The 26,586-nt window shown below is 44.9% G+C and overlaps 1 protein-coding gene across 4 annotated transcripts in view; it reads right to left on the reverse strand.

Annotated features, from left to right (window-relative positions):
- Positions 1 to 26,586, reverse strand: part of GRIN2D (glutamate ionotropic receptor NMDA type subunit 2D) — a 982,184-nt gene that overhangs the window by 286,824 nt on the left and 668,774 nt on the right. For all 4 annotated transcript variants that reach the window (XM_068241305.1, XM_068241308.1, XM_068241304.1 and 1 more), the window contains one exon: positions 10,764 to 10,917. In XM_068241305.1, coding sequence (XP_068097406.1) covers positions 10,764 to 10,917 — 154 coding nt within the window. The remainder of the gene's footprint in view (positions 1 to 10,763; positions 10,918 to 26,586) is intronic.

The raw sequence follows: 26,586 nt of genomic DNA on the forward strand, positions 1-26,586 counted from the left end.
CAGTCAAGGTAGCAATAGCATACCAGCAGCATTCTCTCTACTGCAGCATATCTGATCTCTGACCTGACCAGTCAGTCTTACCGATAAGAGTATAGTTCCCCAAGAAGCAGTACGTCTCACAGAAGCATACATTTATTTTCAGTACATCTGTATTTCTCTCAGCACCACTTTAACTCACTCTCAACAATAGGCTCTCTCAATATCAATCACTCTACCCCAGAAGTATATTATACTTGACAGCATTAGATCCCTCCAGCATTATACATCTGTTTGCATAGTAATGCATCAATCCCCTCAGTAACTTAGAACTCCCAGCAGCAGTGTTTCCCTCCTGCAGCATACACATATCAGCAGTATACGCCCACTCAGCAATGTCACTTTATCACATATGCAGCAGTAAATAATGTATTCCCTGTATAAATGTGAAATGTACCATGGGTTTTACCCGTTAACTGACAGCTTTATGGTCAACCAATCAAAAAACAGGGCAAACAGCTTAGTTTCTTTTGCTAAAGCATCTCGTAAGATAAGACATTTGGCATGTTGAAGTGTAGAAGCTTCAAAAGCAACATTATGGTATGGAAATATCAGCCATAAGAATCAATATATGAACGTTTCGCTAGCTTTATCTGAAGAACATCACGGACGATGAAGGTACATATGCACAAAACTTTGGTAAAGTTGGCATGCGTAATTTTACTGTTAAACATGCTGACAAGTTAGCACACATTGCGCCATTAGCACAACCTGCTTTGCTTGCATAGCACGTACTATTCTAACAATGCTTGTGTTACCTAGGCAATGCAGCTTGCCAGCAACCCCCCATCGCCCCTGATCCCCCTGATGCAGCCACTTATACATTACCCAGCCTGGTTCCAGCTAGTGTTGGGCGAACATCTAGATGTTCGGGTTCGGGCAGAACAGGCCGAACATGGCCGCGATGTTCGGGTGTTCGACCCGAACTCCGAACATAATGGAAGTCAATGGGGACCCGAACTTTTGTGCTTTGTAAAGCCTCCTTACATGCTACATACCCCAAATTTACAGGGTATGTGCACCTTGGGAGTGGGTACGAGAGGAAAAAAAATTTAGCAAAAAGAGCTTATAGTTTTTGAGAAAATCGATTTTAAAGTTTCAAAGGGAAAACTGTCTTTTAAATGCGGGAAATGTCTGTTTTCTTTGCACAGGTAACATGCTTTTTGTTGGCATGCAGTCATAAATGTAATACATATAAGAGGTTCCAGGAAAAGGGACCGGTAACGCTAACCCAGCAGCAGCACACGTGATGGAACAGGAGGAGGGTGGCGCAGGAGGAGAAGGCCACGCTTTGAGACACAACAACCCAGGCCTTGCATGAGGACAAGAAGTGTGCGGATAGCATGCTTTGTACCGCCATGCAGTCATAAATGTAATAAAGATAAGTGGTTCAATAAACAGGGACCACGCGGCAACGCTAACCCAGCAGCAGCAGACGTGATGGAACAGGAGGAGGCGCAGGAGGAGAAGGCCACGCTTTGTGAGACACAACAACCCAGGCCTTGCATGAGGACAAGAAGCGTGCGGATAGCATGCTTTGTACCGCCATGCAGTCATAAATGTAATAAAGATAAGTGGTTCAATAAACAGGGACCACGCGGCAACGCTAACCCAGCAGCAGCACACGTGATGGAACAGGAGGAGGCGCAGGAGGAGAAGGCCACGCTTTGTGAGACACAACAACCCAGGCCTTGCATGAGGACAAAAAGCGTGCGGATAGCATGCTTTGTACCGCCATGCAGTCATAAATGTAATAAAGATAAGAGGTTCCATAAACAGGGACCGGCAACGCTAACCCAGCAGCAGCAGCAGCAGCACACGTGATGGAACAGGAGGAGGCGCAGGAGGCGAAGGCCACGCTTTGTGAGACACAACAACCCAGGCCTTGCATGAGGACAAGAAGCGTGCGGATAGCATGCTTTGTACCGCCATGCAGTCATAAATGTAATAAAGATAAGAGGTTCCATAAACAGGGACCGGCAACGCTAACCCAGCAGCAGCAGCAGCAGCACACGTGATGGAACAGTAGGAGGCGCAGGAGGAGAAGGCCACGCTTTGTGAGACACAACAACCCAGGCCTTGCATGAGGACAAAAAGTGTGCGGATATAGCAGCAATGCTTTTTGCCGCCATGCAGTCATAAATGTAATAAAGATAAGAGGTTCCATAAACAGGGACCGGCAACGCTAACCCAGCAGCAGCAGCAGCAGCAGCAGCAGCACACGTGATGGAACAGGAGGAGGCGCAGGAGGAGAAGGCCACGCTTTGTGAGACACAACAACCCAGGCCTTGCATGAGGACAAAAAGCGTGCGGATAGCATGCTTTTTACCGCCATGCATGCAGTCATAAATGTAATAAAGATAAGAGGTTCAATAAACAGGGACCGGGCGGCAACGCTAACCCAGCAGCAGCAGCACACGTGATGGAACAGGAGCAGGCGCAGGAGGAGAAGAAGGCCATGCTTTTTGAGACACAACAACCCAGGCCTTGCATGAGGACAAAAAGCGTGCGGATATAGCAGCAATGCTTTTTGCCGCCATGCAGTCATAAATGTAATACAGATGAGAGGTTCAATAAACAGGGACCGGAAACGCTAAACCATCCCAGATGTTCATTGGTCATGTTACTTGGTTGGGGTCCTGGAGTGTTGCGTAGTCGTTTCCAATCCAGGATTGATTCATTTTAATTTGAGTCAGACGGTCTGCATTTTCTGTGGAGAGGCGGATACGCCGATCTGTGACGATGCCTCCGGCAGCACTGAAACAGCGTTCCGACATAACGCTGGCTGCCGGGCAAGCCAGCACCTCTATTGCGTACATTGCCAGTTCGTGCCAGGTGTCTAGCTTCATGCCCGGTTTCAGGTCCAGCGGTGCCAGCCACAAATCCGTCTGTTCCTTTATTCCCCTCCAAATTTCCTCCCCTGTGTGCTGCTTATCCCCAAGGCAGATCAGCTTCAGCAACGCTTGCTGACGCATGCCAACAGCTGTGCTGCACTGCTTCCACGATCCTACTGCTGCTGGTGCTGGGTTAGCGTTTCCGGATGAGGTACAGCTTTGAGATGCGTTGGAGGAGAAGGAGTCAGAGAGGTAGGTGCTGCTGTTGTTATCCAGTGGGAGGGACGGCGGTGCAGCTGTTTGCGGCGTGGGCAACACCCGCGCCGTAGCAGGTGAGGAATCGCTGCCAGGCTCCACAAGGTTCACCCAGTGCGCGGTAAGGGAGATGTATCGACCCTGGCCGAACGCACTCGTCCAGGTGTCAGTGGTGAGGTGAACCTTGCAGGCAACGGCATTCTTCAAGCTTCGGGTTATTTAGCTGACCACGTGCTCATGCAACTCAGGCACTGCAGAGCGTGCAAAGTGGTAGCGGCTGGGAACCACGTAACGTGGGATGGCCACTGACATCATGCCCATGAAGCTGTTTGTCTCCACCACTCGATATGGCAGCATTTCGCAGGCCAGAACCTTGGCTATGCTGGCTGGCTGTTACTGCCACGGCCCGGGGGTCATTTGCTGGCAATTTCCTCTTGCGCTCAAACATCTCAGAGACAGACAACTCAACCGTAGGGCTGCACACCGAAGGGCTGTTGGTTGTTGTGTTTGATGAACACTGGGAGACCTCAAAAGCACTAGTCCGGAAAGTGACAGTGTCAGCATCGTCTGATTTTTTTGAATGTTGTGAACCACGCAATGGCTGGGCTACTGCTGCTGCTGAGGCGGGTCTGGTGGTGAGTCTGGTGAACCCAAGGGAGGCAGTGTTGCTGGTGGTACCCTGTCCTGCCACGTTTGCCCACAGAGTGGGATGTTTGGATAGAATGTGGTGGCTCATGCTGGTGGTGGAGAGGTTGTTAATACTTTTCCCACCTTGCAAATCGCCATGGTAACATCCTCAGTGCAGTCTTCAAAGAAAGCCCAGACTTTGGAGCACCTGCCTTGCTGGCGATTTCTGTTTGCGCCTCTTTTGCCTCTCACTTGAACTTCCATGCTTGCGGTGCCTGAAATTGCGTGCCGCCTACCTTGTGGCACAAGGCGAACTCGTGCAGCAGTGGGTTCCTCAACAGACTCCTCTGTGCTGCTGCTACGACGGCGATGTTCTCGTTCACAAACAAAATCTGGGTCTATGTCCACATTGTCCATACCCTCCTCTTCCATCTCCTCAAACTCGTCATATGTCATTGTGGGGGGCCGCCGCCGTGGAGTAGAGCTCCCCAGAACAACCTCTGTGCAGCTCACTCCAACGTCGTCTGGTTATCTGGCAGTTGTGTGCGTGGTGTCGCTGCCGGTTGTGTCAGCTTTGTGCCCACTGGCTCCTTGTAACTGGCTGAGGACTCGGACCTCGTGCGTGATGTGCTGGTGCTGCTTAACCCACTGCTGGACGCTTGAGAGGTCATCCAAGTAATTATCTGGTCCTGTTCTTTTGGATCTGTGAGGGTTGTTGTCCTGGACAACATGGGCGGTATTGAGTGGGTTTTCTTGGGTGCTCCCCTGTGGCCTGTACGTGAACCGTCAGGGGAAACACCTCTTCCCTTGCCCCTCCCTCTTTCACCGGATTTCTTCCTCATTTCACTTATCCTTAAAGTACACGCTGACTGGCAGCAGTACAGAAATGCTATACAGTGGTGGGTGAGCGGTGTACCACTATTGTCAGCAGCGACACAGAGCACAATGCTATACAGTGGCGGGTGAGCGGTGTACTACTGTTCCCAGCAGACACAGAGTGGAAGTAAACACAATGCTATATAGTGTGGCTGAGCCGTGTACACAGAGTGGCATTAAACACAATGCTATATAGTCTGCTATATAGTCACCCCGAACAGGGTGATGTTCTGCAGAACCCGAACAGTGGCAAACACTGTTCGCCCAACACTACTGGGAGGGAACGCAGATTTTAGTACCTAAACACACGATACAACATGTTTTCCGGGGTTGGACTCTGAGGCACATACAGATGGTCCCGATCATCATCCTCATCATACAACTCTTCTCCTGAGTCTGACCCACCCACCACCTCTGCCACCCCAACATCCCCAGACACAGACCCCTCATCGTCCTCAACATTAACTTTGGATGCTGGCCTGAGCCAGACCTCCTCCTCCACATCAGGCCCCATCATCTCCTCAATGGCAGCCCTCATTAATCGCTCTGGCGACGGACCGATGGACACAACGTTCTCCTCCGGGGAGGGCTGCTGCTGACCACTGGCTGCTGGGGTGGATGTTATAGCTTGCGTGGGGCGTTGGCTGTTGCTGTTATTGGGAGTGCTGCTCACAGCGGAGGTCTCTGGGGAACTCATGTTGAGCTCATATAGTGGTTGGCGGTGAGTGGAGTATTACTGATCCCAGCAATATACACACTGACTGGCAGAGTACGCAATGCTATATAGTGTGGCTGAGCGGTGTACACAGAGTGTCAGTAAACAATGGTATATAGTCTGGCTGAGCGGTGTACACAGAGTGTCAGTAAACAATGGTATATAGTCTGGCTGAGCGGTGTACACAGAGTGGCAGTAAACAATGGTATATAGTCTGGCTGAGCGGTGTACACAGAGTGGCAGTAAACAATGGTATATAGTCTGGCTGAGCGGTGTACACAGAGTGTCAGTAAACAATGGTATATAGTCTGGCTGAGCGGTGTACACAGAGTGGCAGTAAACAATGGTATATAGTCTGGCTGAGCGGTGTACACAGAGTGGCAGTAAACAATGGTATATAGTCTGGCTGAGCGGTGTACACAGAGTGGCAGTAAACAATGGTATATAGTCTGGCTGAGCGGTGTACACAGAGTGTCAGTAACCAATGGTATATAGTCTGGCTGACCGGTGTACACAGAGTGGCAGTAAACAATGGTATATAGTCTGGCTGAGCGGTGTACACAGAGTGTCAGTAAACAATGGTATATAGTCTGGCTGAGCGGTGTACACAGAGTGGCAGTAAACAATGGTATATAGTCTGGCTGAGCGGTGTACACAGAGTGGCAGTAAACAATGGTATATAGTCTGGCTGAGCGGTGTACACAGAGTGGCAGTAAACAATGGTATATAGTCTGGCTGAGCGGTGTACACAGAGTGGCAGTAAACAATGGTATATAGTCTGGCTGAGCGGTGTACACAGAGTGTCAATAAACAATGGTATATAGTCTGGCTGAGCGGTGTACACAGAGTGTCAGTAAACAATGGTATATAGTCTGGCTGAGCGGTGTACACAGAGTGTCAGTAATCAATGGTATATAGTCTGGCTGAGCGGTGTACACAGAGTGTCAGTAAACAATGGTATATAGTCTGGCTGAGCGGTGTACACAGAGTGTCAGTAAACAATGGTATATAGTCTGGCTGAGCGGTGTACACAGAGTGTCAGTAAACAATGGTATATAGTCTGGCTGAGCGGTGTACACAGAGTGTCAGTAAACAATGGTATATAGTCTGGCTGAGCGGTGTACACAGAGTGTCAGTAATCAATGGTATATAGTCTGGCTGAGCGGTGTACACAGAGTGGCAGTACACACAATGCTATATATAGCGTGGCTGAGCGAGGTGCACAGTGGCAGTACACACAATGCTATATAGTCAGGCTAAGCCGTGTACACAGAGTGTCAGAAAACACAATGCTATATATAGCGTGGCTGAGCGAGGTGCACAGTGGCAGTACACACAATGCTATATAGTCAGGCTAAGCCGTGTACACAGAGTGTCAGAAAACACAATGCTATATATAGCGTGGCTGAGCGAGGTGCACAGTGGCAGTACACACAATGCTATATAGCCAGGCTAAGCCGTGTACACAGAGTGTCAGAAAACACAATGCTATATATAGCGTGGCTGAGCGAGGTACACAGTGGCAGTAAACAATGCTATATATATAGTGTGGCTGAGCGAGCGGTGTACTACTGTTCCCAGCAGCGACACACAATGACTGGGGGGGACCCTGGCTAGCGTGGCTGGAGAGCGAACTACCCTGCCTGCCTACCCAAAGCTAAACCCACAGAGAAATGCGGAGATATGACGTGGTTCGGGTATTTATTTACCCGAACCACGTGACCGTTCGGCCAATCAGAGCGCGTTCGGGCCCGAACCACGTGACCCGTTCGGCCAATCACAGCGCTAGCCGAATGTTCGGGGAACGTTCGGCCATGCGCTCTTAGTTCGGCCATGTGGCCGAACGGTTTGGCCGAGCACCGTCAGGTGTTCGGCCGAACTCGAACATCACCCGAACAGGGTGATGTTCTGCAGAACCCGAACAGTGGCGAACACTGTTCGCCCAACACTAGTTCCAGCGATCACCGCAGCCTCCCCACACAACTCCGTTCTATGCGGATGATCGGGACTGCACATGACGTCATAATGTCAATGACGTCATGTACGATCCTCCCCATAGAGAAGACCGGAGCTGTGTGGGAGGCTGTGGCGATCACTGGAACCAGGCTGAGTAATGTATTAGCGGCTGCATATTTTGCAGGAATTAAATCTAATAGATTTCGCATGAGGGACTCTGAGGCTACAAAACCTCCTGAGCAGCACAACACTCAGAAGGTTAAAGTAAATGGTAACCTGAAAAAAAGTTAGCTAAGTAGAGGGAAGGCGCTTGATCGTTTACAGCCTTCCCGCTCCTCTCACAGTCCCGCGTTCCAGCGCTGGCTCCCCTGGTAGCAGTATTCAACCAATTGGTCAAATACTGATCTTTGCCACAGAAGGAGGCTTTGGAAGTCTTCGGAGCGCGAGTGCTCCCGAAGACGGGCCGCTCAGCACTGCGCACTCTCTCACACGCTCACATGTGCGCAGTATGGAGCCACCCATCTTTGGGAGCACTTAGGTGGGGGTGTATCTTTAAAATGGCGGAGCCAGTGAACTGCTTAAACGAGGGGACCAGGAGAGGAGCAGGAAAGCTCTGTAAGACCCAGAACCTTCCCCCTCCTTAGGTAAGTATCTGTTTGTTTGTTTGTTTGTTTTGTAAGGTTCCCATTAGCTTTAAATAACAGGTAAAGTCATGTGGTTAAAAACCAGCAAATTATTAGGATGACCTATTTTCACATTCCAGTGCATGTGTTTTAATAAACCTTCTACATGTTTGTTGGAGAAACCATCTTCCTGGTAAGTAACTTGCGCTCACTGACACATAAATAAGTATTGGAAAATACACTCATTTAGCTGTGCATTGTTTCCAAGTACGGCGTTCAGATATTCCAATGTACACACAATTTGTTTAAATGTCATCACTTTCTTTATGGTTACATCAAATGTTCATAACAGTTTTCAATGTGGAAAATCAATAAAATATTTATGTCACATCTGTGAAACGCTGTTATTTTGATGCACTCATTAGGTTTTATTGTAGTTTGAGTTCATTTCCATCTTCCATGCTTTGATGCATTATTTTGTGTATTGTTTCTTTTTAGAGGAGAATAAAAAAAAAAATATAACAAAAAACCCTTCATACAATAGAAACATATTTTCCTTTGTTTTGATTGCAGTTTAATCCTACACTATAATTAGTCATGTACATTTTCCATTTAAAAAACACAGGGTGGGAAGCCTACCTCACGGGATACTTAATTTTCACCCCAATTATTATTATCTGCATGGACTTTCTGCACAACCGGAACCTATGGCTGCTGGTGGCCAAATCTAATGGAACTTCCTATTTCTTAGCAGGGGTGTAACTACAAATCATAGGGCCCCCCAGCAAAACATTAATGAAGTACCCAGGAAAACTTTGATAGAGCCCCCAATGTTCATGCCCTGTCCTTTGCCAGGCCCGGATTTCTGGAAAGGTCTTGAGTGGCTGCAATCCAAGGGAGCACCTGCACATTAAACGGGCAACTTCATATGAAAGAAGAGGCTGAAAATGGAGAGCAACACATGACAAAGGGAAACTGATGTCCCCAAGGGAGCTGTACATGAAAGAGAGGGGATTCAGTACATGGATGATACACATAAAAGAGGTGGCTGCACATAAAATGGAGGGGTGCTGCTCCACATAAAAGAGGAGCCCTTACATACTTGGCCTAGGGGCATAGAAAGTATAAATCTGGCCTTGCCCTTTGCCTACCCCTAGTGACACTCACAGCCTTGAGGCCCATTTCATAGGGGTCATAAAACAAGTGTGGACATCATAATCTTCACACCAATAACAAGTGTAGCTACAAAACCACCTGAACTGGAGGAGAGATCCCTTTATCAGAGGGAGTGAAGTAGTAGTTGTGTGGCCCCTTTATAGCTCTGTCCCCACCCCAGTTTGCAGGGGCTGCTTCTCTGTAGTTATTCCTCTTTTCCACAGCAAACCAATTAGGTACAGGTAGAGCCTCCTTGTATCCACTACAAGGGCAAGGAGGAGATCAACATATTTAAATTGTTAGGAGAAAGAATGGTGCTAAAGTATACCTTATTTGGGGGCCCTTTTTACTGATTCTAGCAGCGGCCCTGCCATTCTGCTATACTGTGTTTCATACAGGGATGGTCGTAGTCAGCCAACTTCACTACGCTGGAACTACGCAAAGTTTTAGGCAAATACGCTTCTCCAAACTACGGCTTCGAAAACGATTCGTATGCATTTTGAATAATACGCGTTAAAATACGCAATTACGCGTAGTGCGAAGCGTAGTGTATGCGGATGCTTATGCCCGTATGCATAAAATTTTACGATTTTACGCTTATACCGGGAACTCTTCTATGCGTACATTCCCCTTTCCAATGCGTACATTTGTAAGCATACAATCGCACACGGAAAATTAGACGCAAGTAACGCATTCGTAGTTCACTACACAATACACATGTTAACTACGCATAGTGGGCGTAAGCTACGTGTAGTGGTACTTCGCTACGTGTAAATTCGTAAGCGTAGTTTTGAAACGTCACCTACCAAACTACGATGCGTAGATGCAAACTACGATGCGTAAATTCGCACTGGCGTAGTTTCTGCTCATCCCAGGTTTCATAAACAAATAACTTGCTGTCTACACACACATTTGAAGCAACATGATACATCACAACATAGAAAGCACATAAGTTTTAACAATTTAATTACAGACATAATTTGAACATGATTCCAGAATGGAGAAAGACACTAAGGTATGGTTTACTGTACTTCAGTTCTTGAAGGGTTTTGTGTTTCTTACAGGTTTCATCTCTCCAGGTTGCCCTATAAATTGTGGTTATAACTCGGTATGTAGGTCCACAAGCTAGTACTGCTTGTGGAAGCATATTATGCATTTTTGCTAATCCCCACTTTTGCTAATCCCCACATCATGCTGAACAGAAATACTAAACATTCAGGACTCCCCATGTGGGCTACAGCTGATGGCTGCCCAAGGAACTCAAGCCACAGGATAAGGAACTGTGAGGGGACATATCTCCACTGCAGCCATTGGTCCTGGGACATGGCCTTGCGGCTGCATCATTATCCATATTAAATAGCTTGCTTCTGGCAGGGAAAGCAGCAGCAGCAGCATCCAGAACACCACAGCAGCAGTAGCGTCTGGTGGGGCTCGGCGGCCTAGCCATAACTCTGACCCCAGCCAGTCAGGTTTTGCCGGAAAAGAAAGGGATTCACTTTTTTCTCTCTATTTCTTTCCATATCGCTCTGTCCTTTACCCAAGGTCAAACTGCTGGGGTTTCTGATTCATTTTATCACCACAGAGAGTTTTGAGTGTCATAGTAAAGCCAAGGGGAGCTTACCTTAGATCTTGTAGTCATTTTGTTACAACATAATACACATAATATATAATAAAATATATGTTTACCTAAAAATGCTGATGGGGAGACAGTTCCATTGCTTCTGGAGACCATTACACTTATTCCTGTTTCCACAAACGGAACTGAAAAGTCAATAATCTCAGATCGTTCCTCATTTATTGTTAGTGAACCGATGGCCATGTCAGCACGCTGGTAAAACACCTATCGAGATATAAAAATGTCAAGTGTTAAAAAACAAATGTAGTAATTGGGGAGTGTGGACAAGAAACACTTTCTTAACTCATTGCCGCAATTAAGGAATCACTTTATTAGCTATAGAAATGGCAGATTTGCTCTAAGGGCCCGTTTCCACTCTCGCGGAAACGGCCGCGAATCCGCAGAGTTTCCCCGCAGGCAAATCGCGCGGGGAAACTCTGCCATAGGGGACAACGGCGCCGCCGGCCGAATCGCTTGCAGTAGCGATTCGGCCGGAAACCCCCACAGAATTCGCGGCGGAGGCTGCGATTCCCATAGCCGTGCATGGCACGGCTGATGGGAATCGCCTGCGATCCCGCCCACCCGCTCAGTGCCGGCGTGCGTCTACGAGACGCACGCCGCACTAGTGGAAACGAGCCCTAAATGGCCATGACACTGTGTCAACTATTACGAAGTTAGTTCTACAGAAGGACATCAGAAAGTGCATAAATTGTGCTGTCTGATGATTCCACGTATAAATTGCATGGTGTTTACCCCAATGCATTGCTGCATACATTTTTGTTTACATTGTAGCACTGTTACATTTAGTGTCATAGAATGGGATTAGTGCCACGTTGGAGAGCAGTGTTGATATACAATGCACAGACACCTACTGTACAGGGTGGTCATGAAAGCTTTTTAAAATTACATTTTGTAAAACAGGATGTACAATAGATTTCTGCTTACTTCATTTAGGACCAGCAGGCTATGGCCCCTTAAGGACCAGAGCCTTTTTCCATTCTTTCATTTGTGATCACCTGGTAATAAGCCAATTAACTGGCTCCTTACCAAGAAACTAGAAGCTCAGCTGTGCGGCTCCCAGCACAACAGATTGTCTTGGAACCATAGTACAATGCCATATCAGAGGTAGAGAGCAGCAAGTGTGGTGTAGATTCATACATCTGCAGTCACAAACCGGTTAAACTACCCAAAATTTCACCTAGTGCAAAATAAATGATTTACCATCTAAGTTTTTTGAACTGGTAAAATTTGTTTATTTAAGGTGTGCATATAAAAATGTCTCCTGTTAAAAAGGGCGCCAGATATAGCTAATATTCAATCAATATTTTATTAAAATGGGTGCCAGAATATGCAGCAAAACATCTATATATCTATAGAGTAAGTGCCTCAACCTTCGAGCAAGAAGAAGAAGTACTTTGCATGAGAAAATGTATGCGTGCTCAATCACCAAGTTTTAGGCTTCTTTTCCACGGACTGTTGAGCTGTGTGCTCAGCAAGCAGTTACCAGGCAGCAGCAAGCAGTTACCAGGCAGCAGCAAGCAGTTACCAGGCAGCAGCAAGCAGTTACCAGGCAGCAGCAAGCAGTTACCAGGCAGCAGCAAGCAGTTACCAGGCAGCAGCAAGCAGTTACCAGGCAGCAGCAAGCAGTTACCAGGCAGCAGCAAGCAGTTACCAGGCAGCAGCAAGCAGTTACCAGGCAGCAGCAAGCAGTTACCAGGCAGCAGTGAGCAGTTGTAAGAGTTTGAGAGGCATGTTACTGCCTATCAACTGTCCGTGGAAAAGAGGCCTACCCTAGCAAGTCTGGCTTTGCAAATCTGGCCTAATTGGCTATTCATGAGGCAATGCTCATGCAAATATGCATTTGCTTTTGCATGCCAAACTATGCAGGGTCAAAAAACCAATACTGCAAAGCAGTCGCCCTGCTACATGCCAGTGATGAGCGAAAATGCAAAAATTTGTTTCGATAAATTTTTACCGAATTTTCGCCTAATTTCGTTTTGACAGGCAAATTTTCCATCTCATTTTTTCACGTTAATTTTCGCCTAAGGCCAGTCATTTTCGCATTACTTGCGTATGATTGTGGACATTTTCCACATAAGGGCATTAGCGCCCGCATTCAGAGAAGTTTCTTGCGCATTATTGCGGGCATTTTTCCGTATAAACGTCCGCATAGATTGAATTTCCATGCGGATTATTGTGGACATTTTTCCGCATAAGGGCATAAGCATCCGCATACAATGAATTTTTGATGCTGGTCAAAAACGCAAATATTTCTGAAGATTTTCGTGAAAATTCGCCAAAAAACGAAAACGGGATTTTCGAGGCGAAAATTCACAAGCAACACTGCTACATGCTACATTAGCACTATCCAGGAGCACCACGGGGAGGATTCCCAATGCCCCCCTTTTATACAACCGGGAGGACCACAGGGTCCCAGGCTCTCTCACTGCCTGGGAACCACAGCGACACCCCGGAGGGGGAGGCGCAGGCGACCCCCCCCCAAGCGTGGCCAGCGTCGGGGAGGGCCGTCCACACCCACCACCCACCAACGCTCTTGGGGGCACCACATGAGAAAGGAGTGAAGCATGGGTCACCCCGAGCTTTAGAGCTCAGGGCTGGCTCACATACAGCACTCCAGGGGGGGGGGGTGGGAGGACAGGTGCAGACAACTCACTCCAGGGCTCACACCACCGGAGCAAGCCATCCACCACCTGCCTCCAAAGGATACAAACTGCACAAAATGCTTTCCATGAGAAACTTAATGCGCATGTAGCAGAACGCAATGGACGTTAAGGTGGGTGCCTGTTTTTAATATTGGGAGGCGGGTGCAGACGGCTCTCCCTGGTGCTGGCCACGCTTGGGGGGCAGGGGTCGCCTGCAGCACCTAGCCTCCCCCTCCGGGGTGCCGCTGTGGTTCCCGCGGTCCCTCCGGTTGTATAAAAAGGGGGCATTGGGAATAGGGATGCTCAAATTCAGCTTCGGGAGATATCCGGATTTTTGCTATCCGGATATCTCCCAGTAATGCTGTGCGGGCTGGGCGGGGGGGGGGTCAAGCTTACGTCTCTGACGTATTCTTCGGTCATCCCTCGGCGCCTCCCACGATGCGCTCCATGCGCGTCACGTGATTACAAATACTTCCTCCTTCAACCCGGAAGGAGGAAGTGTTTGTAATCAGGTGACGGCCGCTTGGACCGCATCGTGGGAGGCGCTGAGGGACGACCGAAGAAGACGTCAGAGAGGTAAGCTTGACTCCCCCGCCCAGCCCGCACAGCATTACTGGGAGATATCCGGATAGCAAAAAATCCGGATATCTCCCGAAGCCGAATTTGAGCATCCCTGATTGGGAATCCTCCCTGTGGCGCTCCTGGATAGTGCTAATGTAGCATGTAGCAGTGTTGCTTGCGAATTTTCGCCTAAGTCATTTTCGCATCGAAAATCCTGTTTTCGTTTTTTGGCGAATTTTCACGAAAATCTTCAGAAATATTTGTGTTTTCGACCAGCATCGAAAATTCATTGTATGCGGATGCTTATGCCCTTATGCGGAAAAATGTCCACAATAATCCGCATGGAAATATAGACTATGAATGTATTTTGTAGGTACTGATCTTTTGCAGGAACGGATCTTTTGCAGATACTGATCTTTTGAATGTGTACAGCAACTTTGTGTGCAGCATCTTGCAAAGATTTCTATCTAATGGGGAGTGCAGCTCAATAGAATAGACTGTGTAGGTGTGGCTCTGATACTACATGGAAGGGGGTAAAATTGGTCTGTGATCTTTCATTTTTCCAAAGACTTTTATCTGATGTGTGTACCCACCTTTATTCTTCTTGCTTCAAGGTTGAGGCACGTACTCTATTAGATAGATAGAAGATGCGGCGTATGCTACGACGCGGGACGGCTAGTAGTTTATAATACTGATATTCTACTATTCTCTACTATAATCTCTATTTTTACATCAAGTAAAATGGGCACCAGGAAAGGTGATAAAACATTAGTTAATTAGTTAATTTACCGATATTGTACTATTTTATTCATATGGTAAAATATCAGTAATATTTACTGAAGGTGGCCACTAATGATCCAATCTTTTTCATCCAATCTTACCATTTCTATGTAATATAAGGGACTGCCTATAGTATCTGTTCAAGTATATTCACTCCGTTTACTCTTCTACTACATAGATTTGGTAAGATTGAATGAAAAATATTGGATCATTAGTGGCCACCATAACACTTTACTATGACCTCTCCCTACTCTCACACAGAATCCTCCCCTGGTGGTGCCTAACCCAAAACTCCCCCCCCCCCCCCCCAGTTGGCAATTTACCACAACTTTTAGTTTGTGTAATATAAAATGTATGTGATTGTTTGCAATTTTCTGTAACATGAAGTTAAAAATTTGTGGAGGCAAAACTTTCTTTTTTCTAATGTACGTTTGATTTATTTTTTTATTTTTTTAATTATTTGTAACATAGGTGAGAATTACAGAAGCTGCTCGTTGTGGTGCAAAAAGTTGAAATGTAAACAATTTATTTCTGAGAAAGCATAGGGAACAGTTTTAGAAACAAGTTCCACCATTGGAGACGTTCTGGGAAGTTTTAGAAACAATGTTGATTAATGGATTATTGTAATTGATATTGAAACGACAAGTAAAGATTAAAAGCGATATAGTTGTTTTATATTTATGCTGTGCCCTTTTTATCCATTTAGCGCCAATAGAGAAAAGATCTGTATTGATGTGAATGGGAAGCTGTTTTTAAAAGGGGCCCCTGATGAGCTGTACGCAGCGAAACACGTAGGGCAGAGCCTCCGTGTGACGTAACCTCGGATGCGCGCGATAGCGTGATTCCGGTAGTATTGAACCACGAGCGGCTTCACTCAACCGAGTCATGTGAGCACGAGCTTCAACGGCGGCAGAGCGGGGTAGCACGCGGGTCGGGAGAGAGCAGGCCACCCGGGAGCTAACTCCTCCTACTCTATGTGTGTAACACAAAACCTTGCTATAGCGCTGTCTTTTATTTATTTTTTTTATGGACAATTTTTTTATTATAGAAGTAATGCACTATTAGGCGGGTCCTCTGGTATTTACTCTTAACAAGCTGAATCTGCATCAGGAAGCCGGTCATCAGCCGCAGGAGTGAGCACAAGCCAGACGGGGAGCTATCCAGATGATTCACACAGTGCCCGAGAGGCGACGGGGGGGACTACACCCCGGATGCGAGTTCTGGTCGTTAGACCTCAGGATCTGGTGAGTCTGTACCCTGAGGAATTTTATTCACCAATATTCGAAATTGTATTGAAGGGAGAGCGAGGACATTTTTGCTCCTATTTGTTTGTTTGCACATATTTTAAATTTTACATTTTTTCCGCCATTGTGCCCCTTTAAGTTGGTACATGTTCATATGGCAAATTACAGCAGTATGAGAAACACTAGGAGGAGGTCCCTGCCCTTGTGCGCTTACAATCTAGAGGCCAGAATAGGTATTTAGACTCCAAGCTGACCAAGCATAAGCCCTGTACATATTAAACAAATACTGCTTAGGTGGTTCATTATACCGCTGCCACGATTTTCAATAACAGATAAGTAAAATGCGCAGAAAGGTGTTATTCTTTAATTATAAGAAAATGTCAGCAAGTTCTAGTTCAATAATATCTTGAATGCCCATTACTTGTCTGTCCTTATGATTGAAAGGAAATAGCTGGAAGACATATTTGACGTGCCTTTCCAATTTACAGGCATGGGATATTTTCTAAAGCTTATTAATACAAAATATTCCTATCACAGATCATATGGAAATCTGCTGCTGATTTTTTTCCCTCCAGACGTGCAGTGGTTCAAGCTGAGATTTATAAGGCTTGCATGGACGCATCTATCTCGGGCAGGTAAATGAACCATTACATTCGGAAGCTAATTAAATAATGTTGGACCAAAACTAATTACAGGAGAGTATTGCTTGTACCGGGGGTTATCTAACGATATAACTTGTGTTGCCTACATTCAGCATGGGGAGTCCAGTAGTACACTACCCTGTTGGTTGTAAAGGTAAGAGTAAATGTTCATCCTAAGGTAGCCTGATACATAAAATGCTTCTAAAGCACATGTAATATTATACCGTGTTTACCAATATGCGGTTTATGAAGTGTAACAAGTAAAAAGTAACGTGGTAAACACAACATCAGAAGTTTAAAAAAGCTGACAAAGTCAAACTGCAAAACATTTCCAAAGTTCAGCCAATTGTAAAACATCTTAGCAGTGTATGTAATATGGCAAATAATAAGTTTTAAAGCAGACCTAAAGTGAAAATAAACTTATAAGATGAATAATTGTATGTGTTTTCTAAAAGTGAATATAACATAGAGCTGAGTCTCATATTTTTGTGTTCCTTTTTAAAGATGGTCATTGAGATACAAATAATTACGGATTTGATTCAGGATTACGTAAATTATATATTCGAATGTATGCTGCTACGAAATGGACCAATCAAATTAAACCTTGGTGGGATTTCATTAGTCCATTTTCAAGCTGTATAAATTTGTATACAACATTTACATAACCCAGCACCAACTTGGAAATATTTGCATCTCATTGACCATCCCTATTCATTTTAGGTTTATTTTTTCTAAACAACAGTCCTGACCAATCTGCATTGCTGATCTGAAAAATAAACAGAAGTATAAACCCTTTCCTGCACTGAAACCTTATTAAAACATTTTCTTACTCAGATAAAGCTCATGTGGTTTTCATTTACTTTTCAGGAAACTGACTGAATTTGACAAAATGACCAGGCAGTAGTACAGAGGCGCCAGAAGAGTAAAAACAATAAATTAAAAAGTTTTAAAATGAAGTGGGTAGTGGTGGACTTACCCCTTCAGTGCAGACAATAAAGATGCAAATTATTGCGCAGAGTGCAATGCGTTTTGCGGGTATATCCCACTTCCTCAGGCAATACAAGGGAGCATATAACTGTGTGACAGAGAAAAACTCAACTAAGCAACAAAAAACTGCATGATTGACATAGTCATGGTTATTTAAATAAACAATTTGAAGAATTCAAATTGTATGTCAATCATGCAGTTTTTTGTTACTTAGTTTAGTTTTTTTCTCTGTCACAGTTATATGCTCCCTTGTATTGCCTGAGGAAGTGGGATATACCCGCGAAATGCATTGCACTCTGCTAGAGTATGTAAATAAATAAATTGCTGCAATAATTTGCATCCTTATTGTCTGAACTGAAGGGATAGGTCCACCACTACCCACTTCATTTTAAAACCTTTTAATTTATTGTTTTTACTCTTCTAGCGCCTCTGTACTACTGCCTGGTCATTAAGCCCACCCTTGGTGGAGGGGTTCCGGCCCCCTTTTCTTCCTATCTACAGAGAGCGACTTCATAATCCTGAGTGGGGAAAGGTCTAATCTTCCCACCTGCTTGTACAGTAGTTACCTGGACAGTAAGCCTGATTTGTGAGTGTTAAATTGTACTTACATATTTCATCTCTACATTTTTATTAAATACTACACTATATTGGTGTCCCCCCTTTTTCTTTTTGAATTTGACAAAATGTTCTGCAAGCTCATCTGCATAGATAACAGCTTTCATCTTGTTGACACTTGCTCTACTGGAAAACAGAAAAGGGTTAAGACATTGGCTATCATTCATAAAAGTGTGGTCGGTAATGAAAATCAGTATGGGAAAACACCGCTTTCGGTATGTTAGACTTCTGTGTGGTCATTCATAAAAAAGTGTACAGTTGCGATAGCAGTGCGGAGATTTCCCAAACTAGGCTGTTGGTAGGCAGGCGGTAGGCTTGCGGAAACACAGGAAGCTGCCAAGTTGATAAATTTCTCCGTGGTCTGCTCTTACTGCAGCTGCCTGGGAGGTCTGTCTCCATTAAGTTAGCATGGTTATCGCCACATCCGAGGGAGCGGTATTCCCTGTCCTCATACCACTTGCGTTAATTTTTATGGATTGACATTTTGTGACATTTTTTAAGATAATCACAGCAGAAGGCGGTAATTTATCGCTCGGCTCGGGAATGTCAGCTTTTCATGCGGAAAAAGCCTTTATGAATGAAGATTTTGCCAAGTGGTCGGTAAAGTAAGCTGTTTTCAGCATTTCCGCATGTGGGAATGCTTTATGAATGATAGCCAATGTCTTAGGGCCCGTTTCCACTAGTGCGACGCGATTTCGCCGGCATTCCGACGCTTGTAAAAACGCATGCGGGTGCGTTTCCGCATGCGTTTTTACCCGCGATTTCGCGTGCGATTAACCATGACACTGCCAGGACCAAATAACATTGGGAAGGGTGCGAAATCGCACGCGAAATCGCGGGTAAAAACGCATGTACCAAACGCATGCGTTTTTACTATTAAATACATTAGCGGCGATTCGCACGGATTCCCGACGCAGGCGAAAACTGTGGGTCCCGCCGTGCAGATTTGGCCCGCTGCCAAATCGCTCCCGCACGTTGCACAGGTGGAAACAGCCCCATCCACTAACATTAGCTATGCGAATCCGCATGCAGTGCCCGCATGCGGATTCGCCCTAGTGGAAACGAGCCCTAAGTAAAGCTAGTATTATATGAGCCAATGTTTATTTCTTCATGTCACTTGCCACTTTGGGTGTGCTTTAAATCTTTTTAGTTATAATGAAGTTTTTTTTTAAACAGTTCAAAATACAGCTTTTCCTTCTTAAACTAGAAGGCATTTGCAAGCATTTACTTTCACAAGAGCAAGAGCTAACATCCATAATGCATCACCTGATGATAATGATGTAATATGCAATCCTTTCCTGTATATCTCTGAAAAGCTATTTTCATCCAGTACCGCTGGTCTATAACACACTTGGAGCTTATTAAATGCACACAGTCGGTAACTTTACTTGCCTTACCATATCCACTTCTCAGGAAACAAGTGGATGTTTGGGGGAAGGAAGGGGATGGGGTGGTCCTTAAAGAATACCACAAACCTTAGGTGACAAGAACTGAAGTCCATATGGGCAGCAAATACATCCCTAATGAGGTCTCTGGATCCCTTTATTAACCTCTTCAGGACCACAGGCTTTACCCCCCCTAAAGACTAGGCCATTTTGTGTTAAGTAGGCCACTGCAGGTTTAAGGTCAAGCTGCAGGGCCGCACGAAAGCACACAAGTGATTCCCCCCCCCCTTTTCTCCCCACCATCAGAGCTCTCACTTGGTGGGGCCTGATCACCCCCAGGTTTGTTTGGTTTTTTAAGTTAATATTTATTGTATTTTTTAATTAAATTTCTCTTTTTTAATTATTTAAATTACCCCCCCTCCCTCCCCCATCTGCTTATTAGAGATGTCGCGTTCGATTCGCCCCATAATGCTCTATTGAGCAAAACTTTGACCCTCCATATCACTGTCAGCAGACACATTATTGCCAAACACACTGGTCTCACTACTGTAAGCCCGCCCACCCTCCCTCCTCCAAGCAAGGTCCTTATACCATTTGACTCAATTGTCTGCCTACACTAATTAGTTATGGGACAGCTGCTACAGAGATTTTAATTAGCCTCTTGTGGGTCTCCTCCTCCCTCCTCCCCTTCTACCCTTCTACCTATTCCCTCCTCCCTCCTACTGGAGGGAGGATGGTCTCATCTGCCAGGGAATTATCCTATTTCAAAAACCAGTATACATCATACCATGGCTGGGAATCGAACCCAGATCTTACTGTGTGGTGGGCAAGCACACTAACCACAGTACCACTACAGTAGTAACTGAAGCTGGCCTAAAATTTACCATTTATGCTCAATGCAATAGAAACATTAGGTTGCTTAAAGGGAACCTTAACTGAGAGTGATATGGATGTTTCCTGTAAACAATACCAGTTGCCTGGCAGTCCAGCTGATCTTTGTGACTGCAATAGTGGCTGAATCACACCCTGAAACAAGCATGCAGCTAATCCAGTCTGACTTCAGTCAGAGCACCTGATCTGCATGCTTGTTCAGGGGCTGTGGCTAAAAGTATTAGAGACACAGGATCAGCAGGCGATTCAGGCAACTGGTATTATTTTAAAAGGAAAAATCCATATCCTTCTCTGTTTAGGTTCCCTTTAAGGATTTGTAGCATAAAAGCCAACTCACATTGGCTGGGATTTGAACCTGGGTCTCACTGTGTGGTGGGCAAGGACTCTAACCACTGTACCACTACAGTAGTAACTGAAGCTGAGTGTGTAGCAGCTGTCCCATAACTAATTAGTGTAGGCAGACAACTGAGTCAAATGGTATAAAGACCTTGCTTGGAAATGGGAGGATGGGCGGGTCCTCCAGCAGTGATGTGTATTTCACTCAATCAAGTGTGCCTCCAGGTATTAGAGCTCTTGAAACATGTTTTCTATCATTTTTCCAGCCGGTAGAATTTTTTAAACTTTTCAAAGTTCGCCCCCCCCCATTGAAGTCTATTGCGGTTCGCAAACTTTTTCGCGAACCGAACCTTTCGCGAACCGAACCGACACCTCTACTGCCTATCACAGCAATCAGCTGTGATAGGCTTCAGCCTATCACAGTGGATTGCTTCTGAGTCCCCCAGGAGGACAGCCGTGTCACATGACTGTCCCCTGTACAGCGCTTCTGTAGATCGCAGCGATGTGCATGTTAATTAGACGGCAGTTTCGTCTAACAGTCTCCCAAGCAGCAAACGCCGCTCGGAGCCTGAAGGCTCCACCCACCGAGCAGGAGATGAACACGCAGCCTGCATGTGATCTCCTGCAAAACAGAGCCCCAGGACTTTATGCTAATCGGCGTTAGGCGGTCCTGGGGCTGCTGCCGTGGCCACACCCATCGGAGTGACGCGGTCGGCAACTACTTAAGGCATGATGACAATTATTTATAATATTTTAAACAAAAAAGTATATGGACAGTGAATTATTTGACCCATCTGAGTGTAGTAATATTGCACAGACAGCAAAATAAGTCCCTAAAGGTTCCCATTAACAGTACAATTTGTTCATTAGATGTAACAAGATTTTTACTATCAAAATTAATCAGAAGGTAATCATTCACATAAACAGGTACATTAGGGCATCTTTAATTGGTGGTGGAAAAAACAAGATATAGATCAGTTCATTGTGATAAGTAGTGATAAAGTTATAGGCTAATGAATGGGAGGTGAACATTTCTAAAGTGAAAACGACGGAACGCGAATGGGTTAAGGGTTTCCTGGATCCTTCTAGTGATAGGGAGGCAAATAATATACAAACTGCTGATAAGATAACTGTGTGCATAGAGCAGATGGCCATATTACCAGTATTTCTGCAACCGATGTAGTGAGCTTCTCGCACATAGTGCATCTCATGTTACCTAGATAACAAAGGCACCAAAAGTACCACAAATATTATGTGCCTTGTGTGCGCATGGTAATTTAACTGGCGTTTTGTGAATATGCCCCAAGATGAGAAATGTATGTTTAATTTCATTTAACTTTCAACATTGTTGCTTTAGGGTGCAGTCAGCAGACATAAAAGTCATTGGGCTTGATTCACAAAGCGGTGCTAACTGTTTAGCACGGGTGTGCTAAACAGTTAGCACATGAAGTGCCGTTTGCGGACTTTTGCGCGCAAAGTGCCGCGATTTGCGTGATCGCGGACTTTTGCGCGTGCAATTTGCCACGAACGGCAACTTCACGTGCTAACTGTTTAGCACACTCGTGCTAAACAGTTAGCACCGCTTTGTGAATCAAGCCCATAGTGTTCCTGCCATCACTACCCTCTAGGGTACAACCTTTAAAAGTGTAATGTAAAATATCAGTTTTAATATGCAGAAACTCTGAACTGAGAATAAACTTATTAGATAATAAATTGTATGTGTAATGTTATTAGTAACAAAAACCTTCTTGTAGTCTCACATGATTATTTTCAATTTTTACGGGATTACAGCTTAAAGAGTAACTGTTAGCCCCAAAACTGAAAATGAAATCTCTCTTGCAATCTTTTATTTACTATTTAAATGAGCCAAAAAGGCATTGTAGAAGTTAAAAATCAATATAATTTTTTTACTATGTATCCTTTTTACCCCAGCTCCTGACGCAAAGCCGCATAGCAGATACTGCTGAGCATGCATAGCATGCCTAGCTCTGCCCGGAGCTGGGGTAAAAGGATACATAGTAAAAAAATTGTATTGATTTTTAACTTCTACAATGCCTTTTTGGCTCATTTAAATAGTAAATAAAAGATTGCAAGAGAGATTTCATTTTCAGTTTTGGGGCTAACAGTTACTCTTTAAGGGCTGGAACCCACAGGAGCGCTTTTGGCAGCATTTTGGCAGCACTGCGATACGCTAGCAGTTTGCCAAAACGCTGGGCTAATGTTAATGGATGGGGCAACTTCCACAGGAGCGTTTGCGTTTCTCAGAAACGCAAACGCAGGACATGCAGCATTTTGGGAGCGTTAGCGCTTCAATGCAAAGTATTGAAACGCTAGCAGAAACGCTCAGCAAAACCTAAACTGAGCGGTTCTGCTAGCGTTTTGCGGTTCAGCACACTGTAACAAAATTAAAAATTATTCACAGGACCAATCAGGATAAAAACGCGAAACGCAAAACGCTACACAACCGCTGAGGAAAAAAATACACTGTTGCAAAACGCGACCGAAAACTCGCATGAATCAGCTTGCAAACCGCTCAGGCAAAACGCTAGCGGTTGCGTTTAGCGTTTGCGGTTTGCAGTGGGTTCCAGGCCTAACTCTGAGGTCTGCACAGCACCCGTGTCAGTGTGATATACAATATATACAAAATATACAAATTGGTTCATTCATCTGTCAACAATGTATATATATTGTGTGTATATATATATATATATATATATATATATATATATATATATATATATATATATATACACACATTTAAACTTGCAGTCCCACTTTTGTTATCAGCAGTGTTTGCTCATCCAAATGTAACTATTATGTTTTCTTTAATCTTTAGGAGAATGAGGGCTACATTCAATTTGCTGTTTGACTGTTTCATCTGCATACAGATAACACTACTCTTCTAAATCTTTCAATGCAGAATAATAAAATAGAAGACAGAAAAATTGCCACAGGCATATTAATAAGTAACCTATATGCACCCATATTTATCCCATCTTGAGGCCATATGCACAAAACGTCAGTAAAGTTGCCATGCCTGTCGGTTCTGTCAGATTTCTACTACCTACTGTAAGTGACAGCAACATAGGAGAAAAGTAATTTATGTCTCCTTTTATTCTGGAAGAAACATGCTTCTTATTTATGTGTTATTTATTTACATGTATTTTAAATTTTACAATTTTTGTAATGGTGCTCCTTTAAAAGGAGTACATTTAAATTTGTGCTGCCAAATGTTGGCGCTGGGTGAAGCCTGCTTAAAGTTTTTGGTGGCGTAAAGGTTATTCCCCCTCTGAGTTGTAGCAACTCGGGGGGAACATGTAATTCAGGCACCAGCTATTGCCAGCCAGTGGTCGAATTAGCTTGTTTTTTTTTCTAATTTGGACCCTGGCAATCGCCAGCGCACAAATTAGTCACTGAGCATCGCTATAACCGTAATTCTCATTAAAGCCTATGGCGGCGCTCATATCCTCAGCAAAATTAGTTGTCTTGGCTTAAAAGAAGATCTCCAGCCTAAACAAACATACTGTCATTAAGTTACATTAGTTATGTTAATTAAAATAGATAGGTAATATAATCTCTTACCCACCCTGTTTTAAAAGAACAGGCAAATGTTTGATTTTATGATGGCAGCCATCTTTTTGGCTGAAAGGAGGTGACAGGGAGCATGAGACACAGTTCCAACTGTCCTGTGTCCTGAGCACCTCTCCCAGTTGCTAGGCAATGTAAATAACAACATAGGAAATCCCATCATGCTCTGCACAGCATCAGGGAAAAAAAAACCCGGGCTTTTTTTCTTTAATGGGTGAAGCTTAGCTAAAAATGCAGCTAAAAATTATGCTTTGGTAAGAAAAACAAAGTTCTGATGCTGTGAAACTGTAAAGAAACACTAAGCCTTTTCAGTTCTGCTGAGTAGGTTTTTAGTCTGGAGGTTCACTTTAAGTTGCCCATCAATTATTGTACAGTCTTAACAATTCTTTGTAATAGAATGGTAAACACCCTCATATCACATTAAAGTGGTAGGATTGTGCAATCCTAATTGAATAATGTATGGGCACCTTTTAGTAAACACAAATATGTTGACACTTTGTGATGTACTTGAGGGCATAACCTAACTTTACCCTGAATACTAACCCTTCCTAAACGTGAATACAAACACAGCAAACAAATTGCCAGTTCCCTGTTTCCACTGAAATAAGGGACGCCATTATACCAATTTCACCACCAAAAAGAAAGCGTAAAAATAGTTCTTAACATATCTGAAGCATATCTGATGTAAAATCGAGTAACTAAGCATCTCAGGGTGACCCAAACCACTAAGAATGTATAGGGGATAAAAGGGACTGAAAAGCCCTCCTACTAAAAAGCAATGCGATTTAAAATCGTAACACGAAAATTCAAACTATAGTAACATTAATTTAACACATTATCATAATGTGACTCATAATTTCATGAAATATTCATCTATGTGAACATGCCCATCGACTTAAAGGGACTCCGAGCAGTGCAGAAACTATGGAAAGATGCATATCATTTTAAAGCTCTCTTTCTCCTCTTTCCAATGATACATAAACCGCCGCCATACGCCTTTTAGTTTTCGCTATTTTCGCGATTGAAATTGCCGCGGACGCGATTTCAATCGCGAAAATAAAGAAAACTAAAAGGCGTAGAGTGACGATTTAGGTGTCGCCAGAAAGAGGAGAAAGAGAGCTGTAGCCTCCCTGGCGTTCTATTTCCCCAGGATTTCCGTGCAAAAAGTGGTTCAATTAATTTCCAATAATTGTCAACCTTTTTTTTTTTTTTTGCAATCATTTTTTTTTAAATATTGAATTCAATACAGGATATTGTATTAAATTAAAATAAAAAAAAAGTGTTTACTGTGAGATGTTGATGACACTGTGTGACCCTGGTGTCATCAACGCTGATCGCCGGGGGACATGAAGCAAAATCTGCCAAGGGACATGGAAGAAGGCACCGAGGAAGCTATCAGAGGTACGCAACGAGGGATCAGCACGCCAATGGTGAATATAAGACCCAGATGTGTAGCCAGGTGTATAGTTTTGTCAGATGTATAGGTAGGCAGATATTTTACCAAATGTATAGGTAGGCAGATATTTAGCCAGAAGTATAGGTAGCCAGATGTTTTACCAGATGTATAGGTAGGCAGATATTTAGCCAGAAGTATAGGTAGCCAGATGTTTTACCAGATGTATAGGTAGCCAGTTATTTAGCCAGATGTATAGGTAGCCAGGTGTCCCCCCTCGCCCCCCCCCCCCCCGATCCCCCACCCCCCAGTCTCCTCCAGCCCCGATTTACTAACCCGAGGGCTGTCTCCTGCAGCGGCTTCTGTGCAGGGGAGGGGGGGGGATACCTCTTCCTTGTGGGCTGGTGGCTGGTCGGGGATTCCCCCTTCTGTGCAAGGGGGGGGGGGAATCCCCCTTCTATGCGGGCTGGTGGCCGGGTGTCTCCCTTCTACGCAGGGGGGGGGGAGATCCCCCTTCTATGCGGGCTGTTCGGGACTCCCCCTTCTGTGTGTGGGGGGGTCCCCTTCTGTGCGGGCTGGCTGGTTGTGGCTCTTCCCTCTTCCTCCCTCCGGATCCCACGTGCGTCCCCCCGTACCCCCCCCCCTCCTGATCTCCTATCCTCCCCGGTATCCAGCCCTACACTACTCACCCGAGGGCTGTCTCCTGCGCCGGCCGCGATTGGCACCCTCCTCCTCCATCACTGAAGTCTCGGTTCTGTGTAACTACAGTACGAGGCTTGGTGACGTCACCAAGCCTCGTACTGTAGTTAC

This window comes from Hyperolius riggenbachi, chromosome 6 (assembly GCF_040937935.1).
Source record: "Hyperolius riggenbachi isolate aHypRig1 chromosome 6, aHypRig1.pri, whole genome shotgun sequence".
Lineage (NCBI taxonomy): Eukaryota > Metazoa > Chordata > Amphibia > Anura > Hyperoliidae > Hyperolius > Hyperolius riggenbachi.